This window comes from Carassius auratus, chromosome 15 (assembly GCF_003368295.1).
Source record: "Carassius auratus strain Wakin chromosome 15, ASM336829v1, whole genome shotgun sequence".
Lineage (NCBI taxonomy): Eukaryota > Metazoa > Chordata > Actinopteri > Cypriniformes > Cyprinidae > Carassius > Carassius auratus.
The window spans coordinates 785,243-810,127 of record NC_039257.1 but is presented as its reverse complement, the minus strand read 5'-3'; the positions used below and the strand labels follow the sequence as shown (position 1 = coordinate 810,127).

The 24,885-nt window shown below is 33.1% G+C and overlaps 1 protein-coding gene across 2 annotated transcripts in view; it reads left to right on the top strand.

The window, feature by feature from the left end:
- LOC113114651 (leucine-rich repeat and fibronectin type III domain-containing protein 1-like) overlaps window positions 1-15,906 on the top strand; it is a 680,315-nt gene extending 664,409 nt beyond the window's left edge. For both annotated transcript variants that reach the window (XM_026281558.1, XM_026281559.1), the window contains 3 exons: window positions 6,127-7,028; window positions 8,604-9,094; window positions 14,848-15,906. In XM_026281558.1, the coding sequence (XP_026137343.1) occupies window positions 6,147-7,028; window positions 8,604-9,094; window positions 14,848-15,688 (2,214 nt within the window). In that variant the 5' untranslated portion in view covers window positions 6,127-6,146 and the 3' untranslated portion in view covers window positions 15,689-15,906. The remainder of the gene's footprint in view (window positions 1-6,126; window positions 7,029-8,603; window positions 9,095-14,847) is intronic.
- Window positions 15,907-24,885: the final 8,979 nt, after the last annotated feature.

Below are 24,885 nucleotides of genomic sequence, written 5' to 3'. Positions count from 1 at the left end.
TTGGGGTTTTTTTGTGCCCTATTCCCCTGCAGTGTCTCTTAGGTTAATGTGTCGCATTTCTGACTTTACAACTCGCAGTTGTGAGATAATAACACATTTTTTTATTCAGTCTTCCAGATGTTTGTATTAGCAATTCTGAGAAACAAAGACACAACATATTAAACCTGCATTTTAAGAAAAAAGATAGAATGGTGAGATATAAACGTGCAATTGCGAGTAATAAAGTTGAATCTTTTTTAATATCTCACGATTCTGACTTGAACTTGGCAATTGTGAGAAATTGTCTTCAATATGTTTTATTAATACAGTATGTACTTATTCTTTATGTACCCTGTAAGTGCAATACTCTGCGTTTGGTCATGCTAGAACATGTGTTAACTCGTGTTGTACAAGAGCAGATTTGATGAAAGTTTCATGAAGCGAGTCGAACCTGTTCAGCACAACCTTCTGAACTCTCTAACTTTTAAAAATGCATGAGTTTGTGTTGTATTTGTGTGAAAGAGTACATCTGCTCTTATCAAACTCACACACTTGAGCTTGTTCTCACACATGTGAATTATTCTGTGGGTTATTTGTGTTTAAATAGTATATAAACAACTTATGATGTTGTGTCAGATTAGATGTACTGTAGCTTTAAACAGAAATGATTATTATGCAGTTTTTTCACACTAAACTCATGAATATTACTGACGTTTTGTGTCTTTTCTAAATGCGTTTTAAGCATTCACTTTCAATGCAAGTGCTTCACACTTAAATCCCAGATTTTGCACATTTATTTTCCCCTAAAGAACGAGTGAAAATTCTTTTTTTTCCACTTCTCTGAGATTATCTTTCTATCTTTCTAAATGTCTGCAATACTGTTAAAAAGATCTCATTGATTTACATTGAACCATCAAAATGTCATCGTCTTTGTTCATGGAAATATCAAGTCGCTTTGGATAAAAGCATCTGTTTAATAAATAAATATAAATCAACATATGCACAAAAAAGCACTTCAGGTGGAGTCTCGGGATAAAATTAAACCATTTATTACACACGTCCTCACTATATTAGACTATAAACGCCATAAAAGCCTGATAGATCGAATTTGATAGCAACAAAAAAAATACATTTTGTTTAAGGCGAGACACTGCAGGGGAATAGGGCAAAAAAAAACAAAAAACTAATAGTTATCACCTTACTTTTCCAGTTGATTGATTACATTGATTATTGCAAATTTTTTTGTATTACAAGTTTTTAAAAATGTTATGTTTAAATATGCAAATGAGGCATTATTTAATGAAATATGTGCTAATTTGCATAAATGTCTAGTACAAAAATCTGAACACTGGATGAAGTCAGTTTCAAAAATTTTTTTTATTTTTTTCACATATTAGAGTCAAATGTTTTTACAGAGGGAATTCTGGTTATCTTTTTTGTCACTCCATAATTCAGAAAAAATACTTTGAACAGCCAGAAAACAATATATCTTCACAATTTTGAAGGGAATAAAATGTTGTATATAATCAAGGAAAATATATATGAACAAATCCCTCTGTAAAAACCTTCAGGATATAGACAGGAATAAAAATGTTTATAAGTTTGGTGTGTGTAAGTGCTACTGAAGTGGAGATTTATGACTCAGTGTTGAAGAAAAAACTCATTTTGAGAAAACGGCCTTTTAAAATATGTGTTGTAATTGAAATCTATTGACACAAGCAGATAAAGTGCTATAAAAGAAACACTTAACACTGTCTTTTAGATGTTTTCCGTCCACTAGTTCGAAAAAGCACTTTATGAAAAACCAAAAAGCCCAAAATCTCAAAATTGACAGGTGCTTGAAAAAACAGTGTTTTTGCCGGCAGTGTCTCACCTCAAAGTTTCAAAAAGCAACATGACAGGGATATGAAAATGTCTGTTCACTGAGGACTGAAGTGCATGAACAGAACTCGTAATAATGTGATGCACAGAACTAATGGCTGTGTGATCAGCGTACCACGTCGCATGCTTCGCCGCTCTTCACGCTCCTTAAAAGCCTGGTTAAAGCACTCGTAAATATTCAATACCTGTTCCATCTCCATCAAGACCTGGATTTCTCCTGCAGCTTAATGCAATTCAGAGACCTACATTCTTGTGCAGAGTTGCCTTGGAAACTAAGTTCTCCAGGCTGTTTTTTTCCGCTGTTACCGTAGATACGGCAGATCAATCGAGCGAATCCTGGGAGCGGAGACAGGAAGTGCTCCGCCGCACGATCTCCAGCGAGGAAAGCCGCTGGTGTCCCAGTTAGTACCTGAATACACACACAATTACTCCTCAGTCGCTGGCGCATCGGCCGTTATTGGACTGCGCTTATTGATCAACGGCGGCATTCACGAGCTCTGCAGATACCGCTGTTACACACACATTAGCTTTTGCAATTACATTTGCTAATTTGGCCAAAAGAACAGGCTCATCAGCTGAACACGAGCAGGGGATGAATTAGAAACTGGGTTGCTGACATGTGATTTTTTTTTTTTTATGCATGCTGTTTTACTGTATGAATATATGTTAATCAAGAGATTACATGGGGTTTTTTTACTTAAAAAAAAATGCATGTGCATATTCTATTTTTGTTTTATTCTTACATATATAAATTGAAAACTAAAATAGTGACATAAGTAGTTTTAAAAAAAAGTGTGTACACTACAGTTCAAACGTGAGGTTGACATGATTTTTAATGATTATTTAATGGTCGAAAATACAGTTAAAACTGTAGAAATTGTCAAATATTATTACAGTTTAAAATAAGTATATATATCAAGAAACATTTCTGATTAATAGAAAATCTTGTGTAACATTATACATGTCACTTTTGATAAACTGAATGCATTCTTGATTAATAAAAGTACTAATGTCTTTAACTCACTAATGCATTTTATTTCCTTAAAAGTCTTGATAAAAAAGTGATATTAATTATTAACATGGTGCATTATGGGTATCAGATTTACAGGTTTCTTCACTGGAGATGTAAGTCAAACAGCTGAATGTTGGAATTGATGACTTTATTAAAAGCCAAGCTTTATTTTTTTAGGTCTATGGGCACGGTGACAGATCAGTATGAGTTCAGAAATCATTTTCATGGATTAATATTTCGTGAGTTTTGTGAGGGGTGTTATATTGAAGGTCAGATGTTGTCTGGGGTTCTTCAGGTCAGAACATCTGAAGATATTCAATAATGAACTTTCATAACGACTTTTCTATACTTGCCAATAGATTTAGAAATGTAATGTGTGTGTTCCCGAGCAGTAAAATTCCTAGTAGAAGCTATCAGTCTCTTATTTTGTAGTAAATCAAAACTGTCAACATAGAATTGGTTTCATTTTGTTTTTAAATGCATTTTATTAATTACAATTTTATTAATGCATTATTTATTAACACATTTGACACAGGTTTATTATGCCCAAAAAGAAAAAATTATCTTAAGCTTATTTTATTTCAGTTAGTTGCCATTTCTTTCTTTCTTTTTAATATGTCTTTCATTTTCATTTAGTTCAATTAAATTTAATAAAATAACTAAAAATATAATTATTTTAAATATATATATATATATATATATATATATATATATATATATATATATATATATATATATATATATATATATATATATATATATATATATATATATATATATTCACACACAGAGACAATTAATAAAATGGACAAAAACTTTACTGATATATTTAAATTAAAATGAAAACAGAAAATACTAAAAAAAAAAGTCTAGTTAATAAAACAACACTTAATTTTGTGAAAATTTTCTAATTAATTACTATTTTAATTTTATTGTTAGTGACCATAGAGTGTTGCTTTATTTTATAAAGCAAAAAAAAAATAGTTATTCAAAGTAAAATGTAATAAAAATGTAATGTAATAATGTAATTAAATGCTATATATTTAAATTACATTTAAAATAAACTATAAAAAAACGTATTATACTTATTTTAGCTAGTTGCATTTCGGTCTTTTATCATTGAAATAAACTAAAGATCAAATAAAAATGAATAAAACTATATTAACGTTAAAAAAAAGAATAAAAATGTTAAATAAAATAACTTAAATTTAAATAATTCCACAATTAAGAGATAAATCTCAATCCTAAAACAGCACTGATTTAGTGATTAATTTAGTAATAATTTGACATTTCTTTCTAATGTCCATAGTGTAATGCTTTATATAACTAGCAAAATCCTCATGAATATATCTTGAATTGAATCGATTTGATTCTATTAAAACTACACTTGACATATTGCATTCAGTGTCGTGTTGCTTTCATATATGAGGCTTACAGAACAAAACCAATTAGCCAAAGGGACTCCATAACACTTAAAGAGTTTCTCATTCAGGCAATGCTTCATACATGATCTCATTATATCACCACCTGCACCATAAAATCTCAAACGTGTCATGAACTCGAGCACGGCGAGAGCTCGGAACGAGAATTCACTCACCAAATGATGGTCCCTTCCGCTTTATTGCCACAATTTATAGCACAATTAAGTCACTCCTACAAGCGTCTAATTTTCCGCAGCGTTACTTGGGCTCAGAATCGGTCCGCAGCGCACAAAGCTATTACTCTGAGATTTCCACGGCCTTCGATTAAGAGGAAAATCTCCATCCGCATTGTGTTTTATAAGAAATACATGGCAGAGATTTGGGCTGATTTTCTGAGGCTTGTTTATATTGTATGAGCTGCTTTTCCTTGGACAAGCGTTATTACGCTATAGGAGGATTGGGAAGGTCAGTAACCTCACCTTTACATTGAAAAGCTTGCTTTGGTTTGGTTATTTAATTGGTAACATGGCTTGCTTTCCAAAAGACTTTCATTTCCAGCTGATGTCACCAACACTTCTGCTTTTTTTCAGACCAATCTGTTCACCGTGGATAAAATGATATTGTGCCTCACAGATAATTGGTTTTCTTTTTAAATATTCAACTTCTCTACTAGCTAATACATTGCATTGAGAATGTACGAGCCTCAGTTTATTAGTTATGTATTGACATCTCTAAACGTTTATTTATGTCAGATTAATTCTTTATTGGTGAGTGATATTAAAAATGTAAATGTTTTTGATTAATTTTGTGTTGTTTTTAATAAACATTCTTACGAGAAGTTCCTGAAAAACATGATACTGACTTATACATTTAGGAGCCTTAATTTCAGATATGACTTTATAATTTATTTTTATTTAGATGTTATTTATTTATAGCCATCTTAATGTTAATTTATGTCAGTTTTCATTTACATTTGAGTAAATTTGTTATTAAATAATGTATTTCTATATAATATTTTTATTATTAGTTTTTTATTCATTTTTAGTTTAGAAATAAAGTCAGTTTTTTATTTTACATTTTCAGCTTTAATTTTACACATTTTGTTATGTGCTTTTGCCATTTTTATTTTTGTTTATGTACAGTTTAGGTTTATTTTTATTTAAGTTGTTAAAAATGAAAAGAAAATTTTTATTTTGGTTTAGTTGTTATATTTTGAGTTTTTAATTTTAGTTCACTTTTAGTAATTTTGCCATTTATTTATTTAATTATTTATTCATTTATTGCCATTATTATTTATATTTATTTATTTTATTACGATTAAGGTTTAATTCACCTTTAATTTTTACATTTTAGTTTACAAAAAAAAATAGGTTTATTTTTATTTAGTTTTTTATTTTAAATTTTGAGTTTTCATTTCATTTTCAATTAATGTTTTGTAATTTTATTATGTGAATTATTAGAAAACCTAGTTGTAGTAAGTTAGAAATAAAATGTTGATGTTGTTGTTGTTTTGTGTGTGTGTGTGTTTGTGTGGCCTACTGTTTTTTACTGAATGAAATGCAAAAGTGTGTGTGTGTGTGTGACTCCTGACATTTAGTTATGTGTTTGTAAAAAAAAAAAAAATATCTTACTGACCCCAATCTTTTGAACAGTGTGCTTTTTTTTCCCTAAATTATAATTTCTGAACATTTCTAAATGTTACTTTATCAAATTAAACCTCCATTAACTTTCAGGTGCATCATCTCCCTTGGATGTCTGACTGTGCAGATAGTTCTGTGTGTTAAAAGCGTGTGGTTTTTAACATGGCTCGTCTGGTTCTGTGTGTTTGTGCAGGTGTAGGAAGCTGATGAATCATGGAGAGGCTGGTGTTTTACGTGCTGGTGTTCGGCGCGCTGGTGAAGGCTCAGCATTGTCCGGGTCGCTGCATCTGTCAGACCATCTCGCCCACGCTCACGCTCCTCTGCGCTAAAACCGGCCTGCTCTTTGTGCCGCCCACCATCGACCGCAAGACAGTCGAGCTCCGTCTGACCGACAACTTCATCACCGCCGTGCGCCGAAAAGACTTTGTCAACATGACGAGCCTAGTGCACCTCACTCTGTCCCGCAACACCATCAGTCAGATCGCGCCGCACGCTTTTGTGGGTCTGAAGTCCTTGAGAGCGCTGCATATGGACGGTAACCGGCTAACGGTCATCAACAGTGACCAGCTGAAGGGTCTGATCAACCTGAGACACCTGATCCTTGGCAATAACCAGATTCACCACATCGAACCGTCCACCTTCGACGAGTTCGTCTCCACCATCGAGGACCTGGATTTGTCCTACAACAACCTGAGGACGTTACCTTGGGAAGCCATCGCCAGGATGACCACCATTAACACCTTAACGCTGGACCACAATCTGATCGACCACATCGACCCCGGGACCTTCACGCTCCTCACCAAACTGGTGCGGCTGGACATGACGTCCAACCGTCTTCAGACGCTTCCGCCGGACGCACTGTTCCAGCAGGCGCAGGTGCAGTCCGAACCCAGAGCGACCGGCTCGTCCCGACTGACGGTGAGCTTCGGAGGAAACCCGCTGCACTGTAACTGTGAGCTGCTCTGGCTGCGGCGCCTGACGAGGGAAGACGACCTGGAGACCTGCGCTTCTCCTCAACTCCTGATGGACAAGTACTTCTGGTCCATTCAAGAGGAGGAGTTCATCTGTGAGCCGCCGCTCATCACCAAACACCAGGTCAGCAAACACGAATGCGTGAAAAAATATGTTCAAATTTAAAGTTTCCATAAGCTAGCAAAGTTATACAATTTTTATTAGTGGTCGACCGATATATAGCCGAAGCCGATATTTGGACCGATAATTGGCATTTTTCAAATATCGGTATTGGCCGATAAGTTTCCTGCTCGGCCGATGTGTTCAAGGGGGACTTTTATTTTGACGGCGTGCTGAAAGGCAGTAGAGCACACACAGACTTCTCAGAATACAGTTGGTACAGTGTTTACATCCTTTTTAATTATATTTTTAAATATTTATTTATTCATGAAAAATACTTATCATCTAAAGTATAAGTATGACTATTTTGCACATTTATTTTTAATCCATTGCCAAATGATTTAACATTTCTTAAATATAAATAAAAAATATATATACATATATCGGCTTTATATCGGCTATCGGGCCATTGCTTTCCAAGATATCGGTATTGGCTGTCAAAAAACCAAGATCGATCGACCACTATTTTATGTTAAATTTACATTTAAAAATAATGCAATTTATAACATTTAATTAAAAGAGAGAGAAAGAGAGAGAGAGAATCATCAGATCTGTTTCTAGAGCAGGATTGTGTGAGTATATTAAAAGTAAATATACTGTATTTACATTATTTTTTAAAAATGTATCAAAACTGAAATACCATTCTTTTTTTACATAATTTGAATGTTTAAAATTTGTAAATGTAAGTTTTTTATTTTATTTTATTTCATGATTTTCTTTTAACGTCTGTAGTTTTATTTTAATCAACAAAATAATCCTGTATAGAAAATAAGTTATATATAGTAATAATATTAAATAATAAGTAATGTAATAATAGTTGTCAATTTTACAGTTTTTACTGTATTTTTTATTAAATAAATTCAGCCTTGATGAGCAGAAGAGATTCCTTTCAAAAGCAAATTATAGAAAATAATTGATAATAAAATAATTATAGCTAGACAGATAGACTGACAGAGAACAATCTAAAATTAAATACATTCTAATTTTGTATTCTTGACAGAAATGTGAAGAAAGGTCTCAAAAATTATTTTATAATAAAACGTTTAGAAAATATATCATATTATATTTTATAATCATGAAATGATGTAGCTCACAACTATGTATCATTAACAGAGAATCTTACTGACCCCAGACTTTTAAACAGTAGTGCACATTGTTTTTTGTTTTGTTTTGTTTTTTGTTTTTTTGCTGTTGTTGTTTTTATTTCTTTGTGTACTTAAATTATTAATGAATAATTATTCATAAAATATAATTTCTGAACATTTCTAAATATTATTTTGTCACATTAAAGCTCCATTAACTTTCAGGTGCATCATCTCCCTTTGGATTTTTTTTTTTACTATGCATATAACAATATATGTGTTAAAAGCATATTGTTTTTAACATCACACTTCATGCAGGAATTTAATTTAATTTAATTTAATTTAATTTAATTTAATTTAATTTAATTTAATTTAATTTTTTATTTTTCATTAAACATTGTAATTTTTTTTTTTTTAATGGACATTTATTAACATTGTTTTTAACTTCTTCATCCAGGTCACCAAACCCTACGTGATGGAGGGTCAGGGCGTGACTCTCAAGTGTAAGGCGATGGGTGACCCCGATCCCACCATTCACTGGCGCTTTCCCGACGGCAAACTGGTGCACAATAACTCTCGCACGATCCTGTACGACAACGGCACGCTGGACATCCTGATCACCACACTGAAGGACAGCGGCGCCTTCAACTGTGTGGCCTCCAACGCGGCCGGCATCGCCACCGCAGCCGTGGAAGTCAACATGATCCCGCTGCCGCTCTTCGTCAACAACTCGGGTCACATGAGGGAGGCCGACCCGGGGCTCTCCGACATCACCACCTCCACCAAATCCGGCAGCAACGACACCAAACCACAGAACAAGAGGGTGCTGGTGGAAAATCTGACCGCAAACTCAGCCGTCATCCACTGGCCGTCCGAACGCCACATTCCCGGGATCAGAATGTACCAGATCCAGTACAACAGCACCGTCGACGACACCCTGGTGTACAGGTAAAACTCTGCTTTAATGAGACATAAAGACAGACGTGACTAATGAAATGGACGGCTCCTCGGATCCCCTGTTGTGTCTTTAACTGAAGCACTTAACCTCGGCTCACTCCTGACGCTGTCTAATCTATCCGCTGTAAATCATCCTGGATTAAAAACCACTCGTGAATCTCGGTTAACCAGCTTTCCAGCATAAATTACACTCACTCTTAATAATAAAGGTGCTTTAGAATAGAGATATTCCAGAAAGAACATCTGAAGAAACTTTCTGTTTCACGAAAACTTCTTTGTGGTGAAAGAAGGATCTTCCTTTGACTGAATGGTGCTTTGTGGAACCAAAAATGGTTCTTTTGTGGCATCGCTGTGAATAAGCTTTCAAGCACCTTTAATTTTAAGAGTGTAGAGTTAGATTGATTATAGAATTTATAATTTCTTGTCAAGAAAGATCTTTAATATTTTATGAGAAAAAGAAGAAATGTTATTATAAAGTAATTAATCCTTAAATAATAATAATTATTGTTATAGAAATGATTATTATTATTAACATCTTTAAAATAAATAAAGATAAAAATAAATAAAGATAAAAAAAAGTCTAATATCTATTATTATTGTTATTTGTATATTTAATTATTTTAAGTATGTACGTATATGTATACTTTTAATATTTATTTATTCATCATCATCATCATTACTAGAATATTATTTAATTAAAATAAAATACATTTTAAATTATATAATTTAATAGCAAAATATTAATAATAATAAATCAAATAAAGAAGCTATTTTTATTGTTATTGTTTTTTTTATTGTAAAAAAATACTAAGTAGTATTTACTTATTTACACAACATAATGTATTTAAATTTTTTATTTTAGAATTACATTATTATAGTTAAATGAAATTTTTGTTATTATTTTTGAATTATTTTATTTTTTTAGTTAAAAAATATTGTTCACAGATGGAATAGAATTGAATAGACCGAAAGGTGACAAACGCAACAAAACTGGAGCAAATTCACATAATAACAGGTGCTTTAAAGATCAGCTGAATTATTGATAACAAACACAAAGACTGAGCTGAGAAAGAAAAAGACCTCAGGATTAAAGGTCAGACGCAGTCAATGTTTAAAAACAGACAGACAGATAGATAGATAGATAGATAGATAGATAGATAGATAGATAGATAGATAGATAGATAGATAGATAGATAGATAGATAGATAGATAGATAGATAGATAGATAGATAGATAGATAGATATAACCTCTGTTCACTTCTGTGTATAAAATCAGCTTCAGAGATTTGCACTGGACCCAAGTCCGACACACACACACACACACACACACACTCAAATCATACATTTACATAATAACAGGTGCTTTAAAGATCAGTTGAATTATTGATAACCCCAAAGACTCTCAGAAAAGAGGACAGCTTTATCCAACAATGGGACAGAGATCTCGCCGTGAGGTTTAAAGGTCAGACGTGTCTGGGTTAAAAGCCCAGATCGAGCACCTGAGCAAATCTCACAAAGAAATGTCCAGCTCTCATCTCATCTCTGAATGACAAACTGCATTCGGCAAAATAAATTAAACCTCTTTCTGAGTTGTGATTTGATTGAAAAAAAACTACAAACTATATATATATATATATATATATATATATATGTATATATATTTTAATATGCATTACTATTTTATTATTATATTATTAAGTGATTTCATTTTTCATTTATTTTATTAATTTAGATATTTATTTGTTCCCGTTTTTAAAAAATTGGCTGAATTATTATGAAAATTGTCACTCTGCAAAAAATAAATGTATTTAATATTATTTACTGTTTAATTATTTTACTAATATATATAATATATATATATATATATTACATTTACACATACATTTATTAATTTATTCATTTAGCAGACGCTTTTATCCAAAGCGACTTACAAATGAAGACAGTGGATGCAATCAAAAACAACAAAAGAGCAATGATATATAAGTGCTATAACAATATATATATGTATGTATTTACACTACAGATATTTAGCATTCCACTAATGAGAATTTAAAGGGTAAAATTTGCTTAATTATCAGGAAAATTGTCCCAATGCAAAAATTTCTATTATTCACTATTTTATTTTTATTATTTAAATAATCTTTACAGATTTTCTTGAATTGCTGTAATGAGATTTTAGAGTATAAAATGTGCTTAACTATCAGGAAAACTGCATTAATATTTTTATTTTTATTTTGGGGTGAAATATGAGCCAGAGAAGTTCTTGACTATTTTAGTGAGATGCACAGTTAGATCTAAACGACTGAGCATCGTGAAGGCAGCACCCTGCGTCTCTGCTTTAAAACATGCACTAATTGAGTCTCTATGATGAGATCCAGGCCTCTCTGTGCAAACATGCTCCGACTCCAGTTCACTGTGATTCAGGAGAAGACTGAGAGCTGGAAACACATGCAAGCAAACCGTGCAGTGAGTGGATATTTGAACTGAGAATTGATTTCTATCTCTTGAAATGGCAGCACACTTCCAGACAAAATCCAGTTCCTCTGAAGATATCTTTATCGACACATTCTGGAGAGATCAAGCTGCAAACTCAACATCCATTCATACCGTTAAATGCATTTGTTTGCTGTCACTAGAGGATCATGGGAGCTGTAGTCCACAAGAGCCATGCTAAAAACTACACTGTAATATGAATTATCTGCATTCTTGAATATATGCCTGCTTTTCACTGGAGAAAGATGTTTTTGCAGCACATGTTTGGTTAGCACGGTTAGCGTGAGCGTTTAGCCGGAGTGGACATGTAAAGTAAATGTCAGCAGATGGAGGAGATGCCTGTTAGATCTCGTGTTTCTCAGGAGGATGTCAGTGTTAGCTCAGCGCTGGTGTGTTTACTGAGGCTCAGTGTAGGACGAGACCAGAGCAGCTTTAGCTAACATTAGCGCTGTGCTAACATCAGTCCCAGAGAAGAGTTCATCAGCAGGAACGAAACACAGATGTGTCCACTCCAACTCTACAGTATCATGACAAGAATGTCAACATAGATAGATAATCATAATTCATTCATTTAATACATATGAATATTTATGTAAGCATATTCTATATACTGTAGTATATATAAATGTATTTGTATAAACTATAAACAATTTTAGGACTGTGTTCCTGAAGCAATTTTTATTATTATTAAATCATTAAAATATAGCACTATATGAGTGCTATTTAACTATTATTACCATGTTAAAAATATTTAAAAATATATAATTATAAATTCATATATATTTATATGAATTATTATAAATATAAATATAATATTAAATTTATATTTCAGATTTTTTTATTGATTTCTAGTTTTATTAGTTGTATTCATTCACCAGTGTTGTGATATATAAGTTTTAGTTTATTTATTATTAATTTATTATTTATTATTAATTTATTTATAATAATAATAATAATAATAATAATAGTAGTAAGGCTAGCTTTAGTATTAGTACTAATTAATATACATTGTATAAGTAATATAAATTAATATTGACATTAATGTAATAGTTGAGTTACATTAGGATTAAGTACGAAAAATTACTAACTGAAATATAACTTCATAAAACTACATTAATATCATCAAACTACTCATTATAAAATTACTAAAATTTAAATAAATTTAAATTAAACTTGAAAAACCCTTAATGAAAACACTAATGCATTGATAAAATTCATCACTTGACTGTTTATTCTTAAATTACTAAAATAATTTCTTTGTGCTTTTTTAAAATGCAGTGGTTCCAATGACTCACTGAATCGTTGTTTTGAATCTGTTCCTTTAAATAAAGGATCTGATGCTCTAAAATGAGTCAGACTTCCTGATGTTTTGAGAATCCTTCAAAATGCAATTATTTTGTTCATTGTTGCATTCTTTTCACTATAATGATTTCCACCGAGACGTGCTCATAAACGACGATGTTGTGTTTTGTTATAATATAATATGAGTATCCACTGAAAACAGCATTGTTATGGACGAGCGAGCTGAAATCCTGTCAAACGCAGTTAGTTGCGAGCGCCTGAACTCAATCAGATTTGTTTATGCATGCATTTAAATGTTTTCCAGAGCAGTGTCACTTTTGATTGTGAGAATGAAGCGGCGCACATTAGCCGGCGTTATGAGCTCTGTGGTTCTGCGCTTCCTCCTCTGGGATCCGTGTGCCATTATTTTCTCGGTTCCTGGGTTTGGGATCAGAGCGGGGCAGTGACTTAAACAACAGGCTCTAAATGAAATGTCTTGTTGGATTTACACCTCTCTTCACCTCGGGTCCCGGCGCGACCCTGCAGGCCACGCTTCTGAGCCGCGTTCTGATTGGCCGCTCTGAAACGAGGGGTGATGATGCGTGAGACTGTCTCAGGGGTCAGAGGTTAGCGTGACAAAGGCTCTGTCATCGCTAGCGGTCAGTCACAGGTCAGAGGATGAACGGACAGGCACTGATAGAGACCTCACAGAGCGGTATGAGAAGAGAGCGCTGCCTCGTGATAACATTCATAAATCACCTTTATGTCCCTGTTCAGAAGGTTTTATGGATGCTGGTAGGAATTTAATAACTATTCATTTAGTATTTCGTTAAACTGGTTTTGCTTCAGGTGCTACCACTCGTATTTGAACGGTGCTAATAATTAAGTAATAATGTATTTAATATCTGGGTTGTATTTTCTTTTACATTATACAGTGAAAATCTGATGAATTAGCTTAAAAACACTGTTATGAGTTGAGCTTTTATTAATGTTTTTAATTAGCTGATTTTATTATAATTTAGTATTATTATTTAAAGTATAAATAATAGTTGTATTCCTGTTAGTCAATTTAGAATTTTCAGGCAAAATATCAAAACGTTTGTTTTATTTAAGTTTTTCACGTAATATTTTATACTTTATTTTATTTCAGCTAAAAAATGAAAGAAAAAAATATATAATTATATTTTAGAATTTTAATTTCCATTTGTTATTTCAGTTAGTAATTCTAGCACTCCAACTAGATGAACCTAATATTTCTATTTTTCTTTTAGCTATGGAATATTTAATTAACAAAAATAAATAGATAAATAAATAAAATAAACAGATGCAACCAATAAGACTAGAAAACACTAAAACTGAGTCAGAAACATGAATGTAATTATAGTTATCAAAACACTTGTTGTTGTTGTTATTAGAGTTTTATTAATCTTTTGAATTAGCTTTTAATTTTATATTCTCAATTTTAATTTTAATTTTAGTAAAAAAAATTGTAATTGTTTTATTTTTAATTAGTCGTTTAGATTTTTTTATAAGTTAATAAGACTAGAAAACACTAAAACAGAAAAAAAAGTCAGAAACATAAATAAACAAATAAATATTAACATTAATATAATGATTGCATTAATGTTAATATATTAATTATGATGAACTTACATCAAAACGGGTTGTTGTTGTTACTTTTATTGTAAGTTTTATTAATATTTTTAATTAGCTTTTAATTTCATATTCTCAATTTTAAGTTTAATTTCATTTTTAGTAATTGTTTTTTTTTTATTAGTAATTTAGATTTTAGTTAATAAGACTAGAAAACACTAAAACTGAGTCAGAAACATAAATAAATAAATATTAATAAGAATGTAGTAAGTTATTACTTCAGTGTAGAATGTTTTGTTCAGAATCAAACAGAGAGATGCATTAAGTGACTCAAAACGACTCTTTATTGAATCGTCTTCCCGTGTCTCTCTCTCTAGGATGATTCCGTCGGTCAGTAAGACGTTCAGGATCAACGATCTGGTGGCGGGCCGTGAGTACGAGCTGTGTGTGTTGGCGGTGTATGACGACGGCATCACGTCTCTGACGGCCACACGCGTGGTGGGCTGTGTTCAGTTCCACACGGGCGCAGAGGCGGGTCAGTGCCGCTTCATCCCCACACAGTTCCTCGGCGGCACCATGATCATCATCATCGGCGGCATCATCGTGGCCTCCGTCCTCGTCTTCATCATCATCCTCATGATCCGCTACAAGGCTTACGGCGGGGTCGACGCGGCCAAAGCCAAAGCGCAAGGTGACGCCGGCGTACAGGTGCACTCACAGACCAACGGGAGTCGCCCGGGATGCTCCGGCTCGAAGCAGGAAGAGCATCCCGAGTCTCCCGGCGGGAAAGACTGCAAGGCCTTGGTGCTCCTGAAGATGGAAGAAACGCAAGAGGAGCTCAAAGTCGAGCTGCCGTCTGAGATAGCGCCGCCGGTGTCGTCTCGGAGAGCCAGTCTGGGCGACGAAACGCAGACGGACAGCAGCCTGACGGGTTCCACCATGTCCTTGTGTCTGATCGGGTCCGGGACCAACCCGGACGAGCCCCCTCGGAAGGGGCCACTGGCTAACATAGGGCTCCTGCCCAGCGAACTGGCTCGGACTCGGCATCGCTTCTCCTTCGACGGAGACTATGCTCTATTCCAGAGCAACAGTTACCCTCGCCGGGCTCGAACCCGCCGGCACAAATCCACCACCCAGCTCAACACAGACGTGTCACCGCCCTGCAGCCGGAGGGTGACGTTCAGCAGCACAGAGTGGATGTTGGAGAGCACGGTGTGACGGACTGAAGCACACACACACACACATGGACTGTCCACATATTGACGTTGTTGCAGTAACACACACTCCGTTGATTCCTGTGTTTAACACGTATCAAACATGACACAGCAAACCTAGTGAGCTGCCTACTTCAGCAGTGTCTAAAGATGCATCAAACTGATCAAAAGTGATGCTATAGATATTTATAATAAACGCTGAAAAATAAAATGTAACAACTGTTTTCATATTCAGAAATGTTTCTTGAGAATATACAACGCTATCTCACGACCAATTCATACGTATTTTACGAGGTGGCATATTCGTACGAATTTGTACGACCTCACTCGTACGATTTTATACGACCCCAGTGTTGGTTAGGTTTAGGGGCGGGTTTAGGTGTAGGTCATTCCTACAAAATCATACGAATTGTGCAACTCGTAAAATACGTACGATTTGGCAACAGTAATAGAGTGTGGTCGTACAAATTCGTACGAATAAGCCACTTTGTGAAAAATGTACGAATTGGTCGTGAGATCGGGTTTGAATATAAGAATGATTTCTGAAGATCATGTGACACTGAAGACTGGAGGAATGATGCTGAAAATACAGCTGCGCAACAAAATAAATTACAGTTTAACATAGATTAACATAGAAAATTGCTACTTAAGATAGCAATAATATTTACAAATTTTCACTGAATTTTTGATTAGATTAATGCAGCCTTACTGAGCAGAAAAACACTTAATTCAGACACTTCGACCCCAAATGTTTGAACACTAGCGTGTAGTTTTTGTTCCAGTCGTTCTTGAGTGGTTTTACATTAGATTTTACATTAAAAAGTAAAGACTCAATATTTATTTTTATGTTCATGCACCTACATTTTTAATCATGCAAAACTGATTCAAAATTGATAGTTCAGGTTAATTTACATCAAAACATTTTTTTGCTTAATTTTTGGTCATTTATGAACAGTTTTAGTTTTTGATCTTGTACTTTTAAGCTTTTCACCTAATATTTTATATTTTATTTTATTTCAGCTTTAGGTTAGCTTTAGTTTTCTATAATTATTATGCAATTTTAATTTCAGTTAGCAAAATAATTGATTAGTTAAAAATGTTCACCACCTAATATTTATATTTGTATTTTATCACAGCTCCATTTCAATTAACAAAATGTTTTGTTGTTGTTGTTTTTTTAGTATATACTGTATAAAGCAAAGGATTATGGCGAAATTACATCAAAATCAGATGAATTTCTATCTTGAGTTGACCTTAAACTAACATCAGCATCAACAACAAAAGATGTGAAACGTGTTGCCTCCTCCCTACTTCCACAATACTTCCACAATCTGTTTTTCACTATCCTAACGATTTGTGTTTAGATGCAGTGTATAATTCACTTTTTTCGGACACGATGCACCATTTAAGAACCACTGTATTGTTCACCTGCAACATCCAATCAGTGTGATATGAGGAATTCAGAGTGTTTCATGTTTCAGATGCTGCATGAGAAGGCGGCTCCCTAGGTAGGCGGCTCACTAGGGTTTGAAACCGAGCTCATGTAGTGTGGTTTTCGAGAGCACATTCTGACCCGTCCTGCCTCCTCCTGCGGTCCTAAAGAGAGTCCGTAACGCAGCGGTGCCTTATCTAACGACCAACCCACGGAGGATGCTGCTAGCTAAAAAACACACCCGTCCCGTCTGCACAGCTCTCTTTCGTTAGTCTCTTTGTTTACTATGTGATGCCAAGGGCGCGGAAGCAGGAGGAAGTGATGCTACGCTGTGTGTGAATGTGTATATGTCCAATTTCAAAGACTTTTGCACAGAAGACACGAGATATATACGGATACGTATCGCACCAGTCTATACAACAATGAAAAACGATCGCGAAACAGATCTATACAAATAACATTCACTTTTTCAGGAAGAACGGACGAGGTTTTCTACAATACGAGGACGATTCGCGGAAGTATGGACTTCTTTCTGAATGTGACTGTATCCAAAAAATCGTTTTTGTATCTGGCTGGTCTAGATAAAATATAATGATTAAAAAAAAGAAAAGAAATAAGACCAATATCGACAGCAACGACAAATACATATATAAGTATATTAAAATCTCTCGGTGTATGTGTTCTGAATATGTAAGTCATAGGTGACATGACTTTTTACGAAACATTTTGGAGTGCTGGCTACGGTTTTTACATTAAAAACCACTGTCATCACTGATGCCCACGTTTAGCGTAATAAAGTTTGGACCATTCATGCCTCACGAAAAGGGGAATAAATCTTTTGTGGGTTGACTGTAGGAGGTGTTTTTGTCTTTTCTTCTTGCACGTTTTCCTCACACTTTCTCTTGCATACTGAATCTGTCCGTAATTATAGGATCTATATTAAGCAACCAAAAATACCACATCTAATTATAGTTTTGTGTATAGTTTTTTTTATACAAACACGATTCAAAAAAGCTCATATACAGTGTACAGTGGCTCTGCAGTGATCAAAATGCATTAATATAATTTTGTCTGTTATACTGTGAAAGATGCACATTATGGACAAACATTTTTGCAAACGCTTTAGATAATGTTTACATTTTACGTTCTTTTTGCATGCAACTAATGTCCTGCTCACTTCTTCTGTTAACCAAACCAGCCCTGATTTTATATTTTTATTATTATTATTACAGTTTTATTTATTACAGTTTATATTATTATCATTAGTATTATTATTTTGACATTATTTGCATTATAATTTGTATTAATTTTAAATCAGCTGTTGTTTTTATATTTTTATTTTTATATTTTATTTTTTTATTTTATATATATATATATATATATATATATATATATATATATATATATATATATATATATATATATATATATATATTAAAAGTTTTAGAATTTTTTTTCTGTTTTGTATTCTGAATAGCTTAATTTTTTTGGATTTAGTTTTTAATTTCAGTTTGTTTAGCATAATTTTATTTAATATGTGTGTGTGTGTGTGTGTGTGTGTGTGTGTGTGTGTGTGTGTGTGTGTGTGTGTGTGTGTTTTATTTTCTATGGTCTTACATGATTACTTAAAATGCAAAAATTACTAAAAATAAATAATTTTTATATACTATATATCATTTTAATTCAAGTTAATTTAACTTAAATTTATTTATTTCAGTTAGTTACCGAGGCAGCATTTCATTTTTTTTTATCTGATATTTATATTTTAAATTATTTCAGCTTTATGTTGTATACCAACGGTAATAACCCTGATTTCAACAGCGTTTTAGTTCCTAGTTATCTTTATTTCTGCACATATAAATGTTCTGTTATTCACATTTAAAGCCTGTAGAGACACTCTTATCAAAGAGCCACTTATAAAAAGTGCTTTAGCTTCACAAATGAGACTATTATGATCAACAGATGGCAAACATGACATTTAGATCATTACCTGCTAGGGAAAGAAGTGCTGATTACAAAGAAATGTTCTTAACTATTAAAATTTAACAGAACAGCCGTGCAAATAAACAAGCAAGCACAAACGTATTAATTTTTTTTATTTGAGTGCCGTTCCACTGAACAGGTGTCATTTATGTTCCCATGGCATTACATATAAATATGCATTAAATTAACTTAAAAAAAATAATAATTAAAAAAAAAAATTATAAAGCTAGGTGCCCTGCACATTAATTTAACTGAAAATATTACAATTTAAAACATTAACAAAAATACCTTAAATACTTTATAAAAGTACACCTTGCATATAAATTATATATATATATATATATTTTTTTTTTTTTATAAAAGTTTTTTTTTAATCATTAATTTGAACATGCAACCAACCATTCTGTTTAATATACATTTTTCTGAGGGGAAAACACCATATTTTTATAATTTAAATTATTATTATTAAAAAGACATGACTTTTGGCAACTGTGCAATCTTGCAATTAAAAACTGAAAAAAATGGCTACTTGAGATGGTACAATACAAATTTGGAATAGTTAAAAATGTGTATTATTATATATATATATATATATATTTGTTTTTAATTTTTTAAGAGTTACAAGCAAATGACAGCCATTTGGTGGAATGGGCCTTAATAGTTTCTGTTATTTATATTGTATCTCACATTTATTTTCACTCTATCCCTACTTTCATGTTCTGAGAATCACTGAAGCATCACGGAATCTTCTGAATCAAGGTTAGAATGTTAAGAAGGCATCATTTGTTACATTGTTTCATTTTCCCCTGTGTGTGTCCAGATCTGAACTCAGATGTTTTCCAGGAATCCAGTTGCTAATTTGTAGTTCCATTCCCTTCGGCTACAGAACGAATCCAAGTTTCCTCTGTTAGAGTTTTGTTGAGCAGACGGTGATGGATCAGCAAACCAACATCCCATCATGCACTGTGAGACATCAACGCAATTTACAAACCCATTAACATGTTAATGGTTCTTTTGACAGCTACGTCTCTAATTATCCTTTTATTGCAGTAAAAAGGCAACTTGAAATTAAACCATTTGTTTTTTGAAGAGATTCATTTATCACGCTGAGAGTATTCAACGAGCTCTTCAGATGTGTTCAAATCTGCATCGGCTTTTAATCGTTCAAATGCATGGAGAACAATTCCATTAGCTGACAGAAACACTTCATTTCATTTTTAACAAATCACGTGCAATTATGATAAATTATAAATAATGCAAAATGATTGCCACTATTTCTAGCAGACGAGACAAAAATATGAAAGCGACTAAGTGCATGAAAAAATGACATGCTATAAATAGCAGCTCATTTACACTAAGTGCAAAAAGCACGATCAGGATGAGTTTGTTTCTTCATCAGGTTTGGAGAAATGTAGCATTGCATCAGTGTCTCATCAATGGATGCTCTGCAGTGAATGGGTGCCGTCAGAATGAGAGTCTTAATAAAAACATCACAATAATCCACAGCACAGTCCATCAGTGAACATCTGGAGAAAACAAAACCTGCGTGTTTGTAAGAAATAAATCCTTCATTAAAATATTTTTAGCTTTAAACTGCTGCTTCTGGCAAAAAAACGTGAATCCACTGTCTAAAAGAAAGAGTTGTGATCATCTTGATTGTTTAAAGGCCTTAGAAATTTGCATATAAAAAAATGAAAGAGTATAAAACTCCTAATGATCCAGAAGAATCAAATATAAAATATAAATGAAATATGTTGCACATTTCAGAAATTTGATAACAGCCTTGATACCGCTGCTTGAGAATTCCTTGAAAGACTTTCCGCAGAAAACTGTGTGTGTGTGTGTGTGTGTGTGTGTGTGTGTGTGTGTGTGTGTGTGTGTGTGTGTGTGTGTGTGTGTGGGTGTGTGTGTGTGTGTGTGACACAGAGGCTGTAATCATCAGAGAGCTGGAGTGAGTGTAAATTTTCCCCACATGCTTGTAGCTCTTTCTTTTCAAGTCTTCATAATTGTTGTTTTATCGTTTGTCTTCCGACAGCAGAGTCTGACAGCTCAGTGTCAACAGACGCTCGTTCAATCCTTCCTCACAAACACTAACTACTCACTCGTTTCAGATGGGAGAATGTTGCTAAACTCATTTAACAGTGGTGTTGGTGAAGAAAAGCTCTGTACACAGGTGTGTGTTGAAGCGATGCTGCTGGATCCCACGTTACACACTCCTAAAACAGTCCTGTCCTGTTGGTTATTCTGCTGTTTTCATTAGGGAAACCCTGCATACTTGCTTAACTGTAGCTATGGTTTCATGCACATATTTCTATGTAAATTTTGGGAAATGGCATTAAAAAACCCTGGACTGCAAAGCATGTTTTAAAATGTGCATAACATTCAAAGAAGACATGCACATAAATTATAATGGAAACACATTCACAGAATACAATTTATCAGTGTAATGGTGTAAAAGATATTTATATATATTTTATTTAATATTAGAACATTAATATTCTATATTTATTCTTTATTTATTGTAGATGTATTTATTTTATAACAAACATATTAAATTAAATATATACATGTACATTTTTATTTATAGTATAGAAATATATATATATATATAAATAAAAAAATAAATATATAGAATTATAGAATTATAAAAATGAGTATTATAGAATATACATAATATATTTATCTTTATATTATATATAAAGTTAATTTAAAATATTTATTTATTTGTTTATATTACATTTACATTAATGTGTGTCTTAAATAATGGATAATTTATTATTTAACAGTAAATAACATTATTTTTAATGCGTATTCTAGATATATTTAATCTATAATATTATTTAATTTTAATGCTTATTTATTTTAGATGTATCTAATTGTATATATTTATGAATAAAATGTATACGAATTAATATATGCTTTTAACATATATATAATTATGCATATGCATAATTTCTGTCTCTCTTTGATTATGTCATTTGGTTCAGGTGTGTGTCATTAATTATCCAAATTTTTCCTCATATTTCAGTTTCATTTCACTGTTTTCTGTCCGGTCTACTACATCCCTGCTTCTGAATGAGCTGTGGTTGGTCGATATACGTGTCAATCAAAGGGTTTCTTCCTGTCATGTGGGCGGTGCTTGGTCAGAGAGTCCTGCAGGTGTGAATATAAACACACACAGAAGGTCAAAGTGAGATCCTGATTCTCTCTCTTAATAGTTTTACTCTCAGCTAAACACGGTTACTTTATAACCTCTTGTTTTCAGCAGTTTTACCCAGGGCTTTAAAAGCAAAGCTAACCTTCACATCGGTTTCCAGAGTGAGTAAAATGACTCAATTATGTGTTTTCTGAGCTACTTTACATAAATCAGAACCAGCTAGTGATGGTAATGAAGGTTTAGTGATAAACAGGTGGCATGTCTGTTTTGGGATTCATTTCACCTTGAGAACGAGAAGCTGCTCATTAATGCAAACTCACAGGAGTTGACATCTTTAGCTAGCCGCACATAAACATCTCAATAACCTTCATCTCCTCTCTAGACGTTACCCAGCATGCATTGCTCTTAATCCGTTTCATCATTATGGAGATAAATAAGTTTGTGTCCATTTCACGACAGGGATGTGGTTATTGCTTGTGTGTCATTTAGCAAACATGGGTTTTTATCTTTTATGACGGGACACACGCCACAGGGTTCAGAGACGAGCTCAAGGACAAATCGTCAAAAATAAAACCAAATATCAGTGAAATAATGAAACGGATGGACAAAACTGCAGTGTAACTTATGAACACATACAGTGTGTTTTTTGTTTTCATGAAAAAATTAATTATGACTTCAGTGCGAGAAACTTATGACGAGAAAGTTTTTTTTGTTATTTGTTTTTATGGTTTTGAAAGAAGTCTCTTCTGGTCACCAAGACTGCATTTATTTGTATAAAAATACAGTAAAAACAGTAAAATAGTGAAATATTTTTACAATTTACAATAAGTGTTGTTTATATGAATATCTGTTAAACTGTAATTTATTTCTGTGATGCGCAGCTGTATTTTCAGCATCATTCCTCCAGTCTTCAGAGTCACATGATCTTCAGAAATCATGAAAATATGATGATTTAATAATCATTTCTGATTATTATCAATGTTGAAAACAGTTTCATATTTTTGTGGAAATCATCATAAAAAAGGTGAAGAGAAAAAAAAGATATTAACTCTTTTATTCAGCAAGCAGACATTACAAATTTATCAAAATTGACAGTAAAAACATCGATAATGTTACAAAAAAAAATATTTCAAAAACATATTTTAAACTTTTTTTTTTTTTCATCTTTGAATCCTGAAAAATAAAATGCATCACAGTTTCCACAGAAATATTGTGCAGCACAACTATTTTCAACACTGATAATAATCAGAAATGATTATTAAATCATCATATCTTCATGATTTCTGAAGATCATGTGACACTGAAGACTGGAGGAATGATGCTGGAAATACAGCGGAGCATCACAGAAATAAATTACACTTTGTTACCTACCCAGACAGAAAACTGTTATTTTAAACCGTAATAATATTACACAGTATTGTGCTTTTTACTGTATTTTTGATCAAATAAATGCAGTCTCTGTGAGCATATAACCGTTATTTAAAAAACATTAGTATAAAGGCTGTAGATTACGAGGAAAGTGATGCACTTTGGAAAGTTTCTCAAGCTTGTGTTCAGCGTTTAGAGAAACTTGTGATCTGAAAGCCTCCTAATAGACTCCGTGTTAGATGTGAACACACTCCAGATCAAAGCCGTGCACACGAACGCTCTCAGAAGATGAACCCCGAGGCGCGTCTCAAACACAGACCCTCATGTCTGACTCTGAATCCTAAAACACGGCCTGGAAACGGTGCACGCTGCTGCTGCATGTCGTTTATGTGAACATTTCTATACTTAATCTCAGTTTAGCATGTATTTAATGTATCCCAGAATCTATTTCAACAAGCTCAGAAAATCAAAACACTAAAAACGAGTTGCATGTGCACTTAATATTTATTTTACACAGACAATATCAAATTTCAGGGGGGCATCCCAAACTAGTTAAAGTTCCTCTCTTGTGTGAAACAGGATTGAGTTTGCACGAGCGTGTCTTGCACATAACCGCGTGACCCTGACTCTGTTCACTGCTTGGAAATCTGATTTGCTTTTTAAATCCGATCTTTGGGATTTACTGTCGGTTTTCTTCTGCAGCTACTGTGAATAGCTGTCATCTTGGAAAGAAAGCGTGGAAAATTGAACATTTTGTCATTCCCTGTTGAAAATAAAGCTGTGAAGCTAAAGCGGTCCGGCTTGGAGACAGACTAGACCATCTTAGGCTGGTTTAAGATGATTTTCAGCATCACTGGCATAGGCCTTCTGTATTTTACTAATTCATACGTTACCTGAAACCACAAATATACTCTCGTTCACTCTCTTACAGGAGTATATAGATTTGGATTGGGTTAAAAAGACAAACACACAACATTCGGCTGTTTGGACCAGGATCATTGGGTAAAAACTGATAGCCTGAATGCTCTGTAAGTCGCTTTGTATAAAAGCATCTGCTAAATGCATACATTAAATTAAATTAAATTAATGGCTAGTGTGGACAGAAACTGAAATTGTAAATAAATCACATTTATTCAAATTGCGTTCTATTATAAAACACTTAGATGTATACTGTATGTATTTATTTTATTAAAAAATATATATTTATTAAAAAAAACTTTTATTATTATTTTTCATAAATGATTCTCCAGTAACTTTTTTT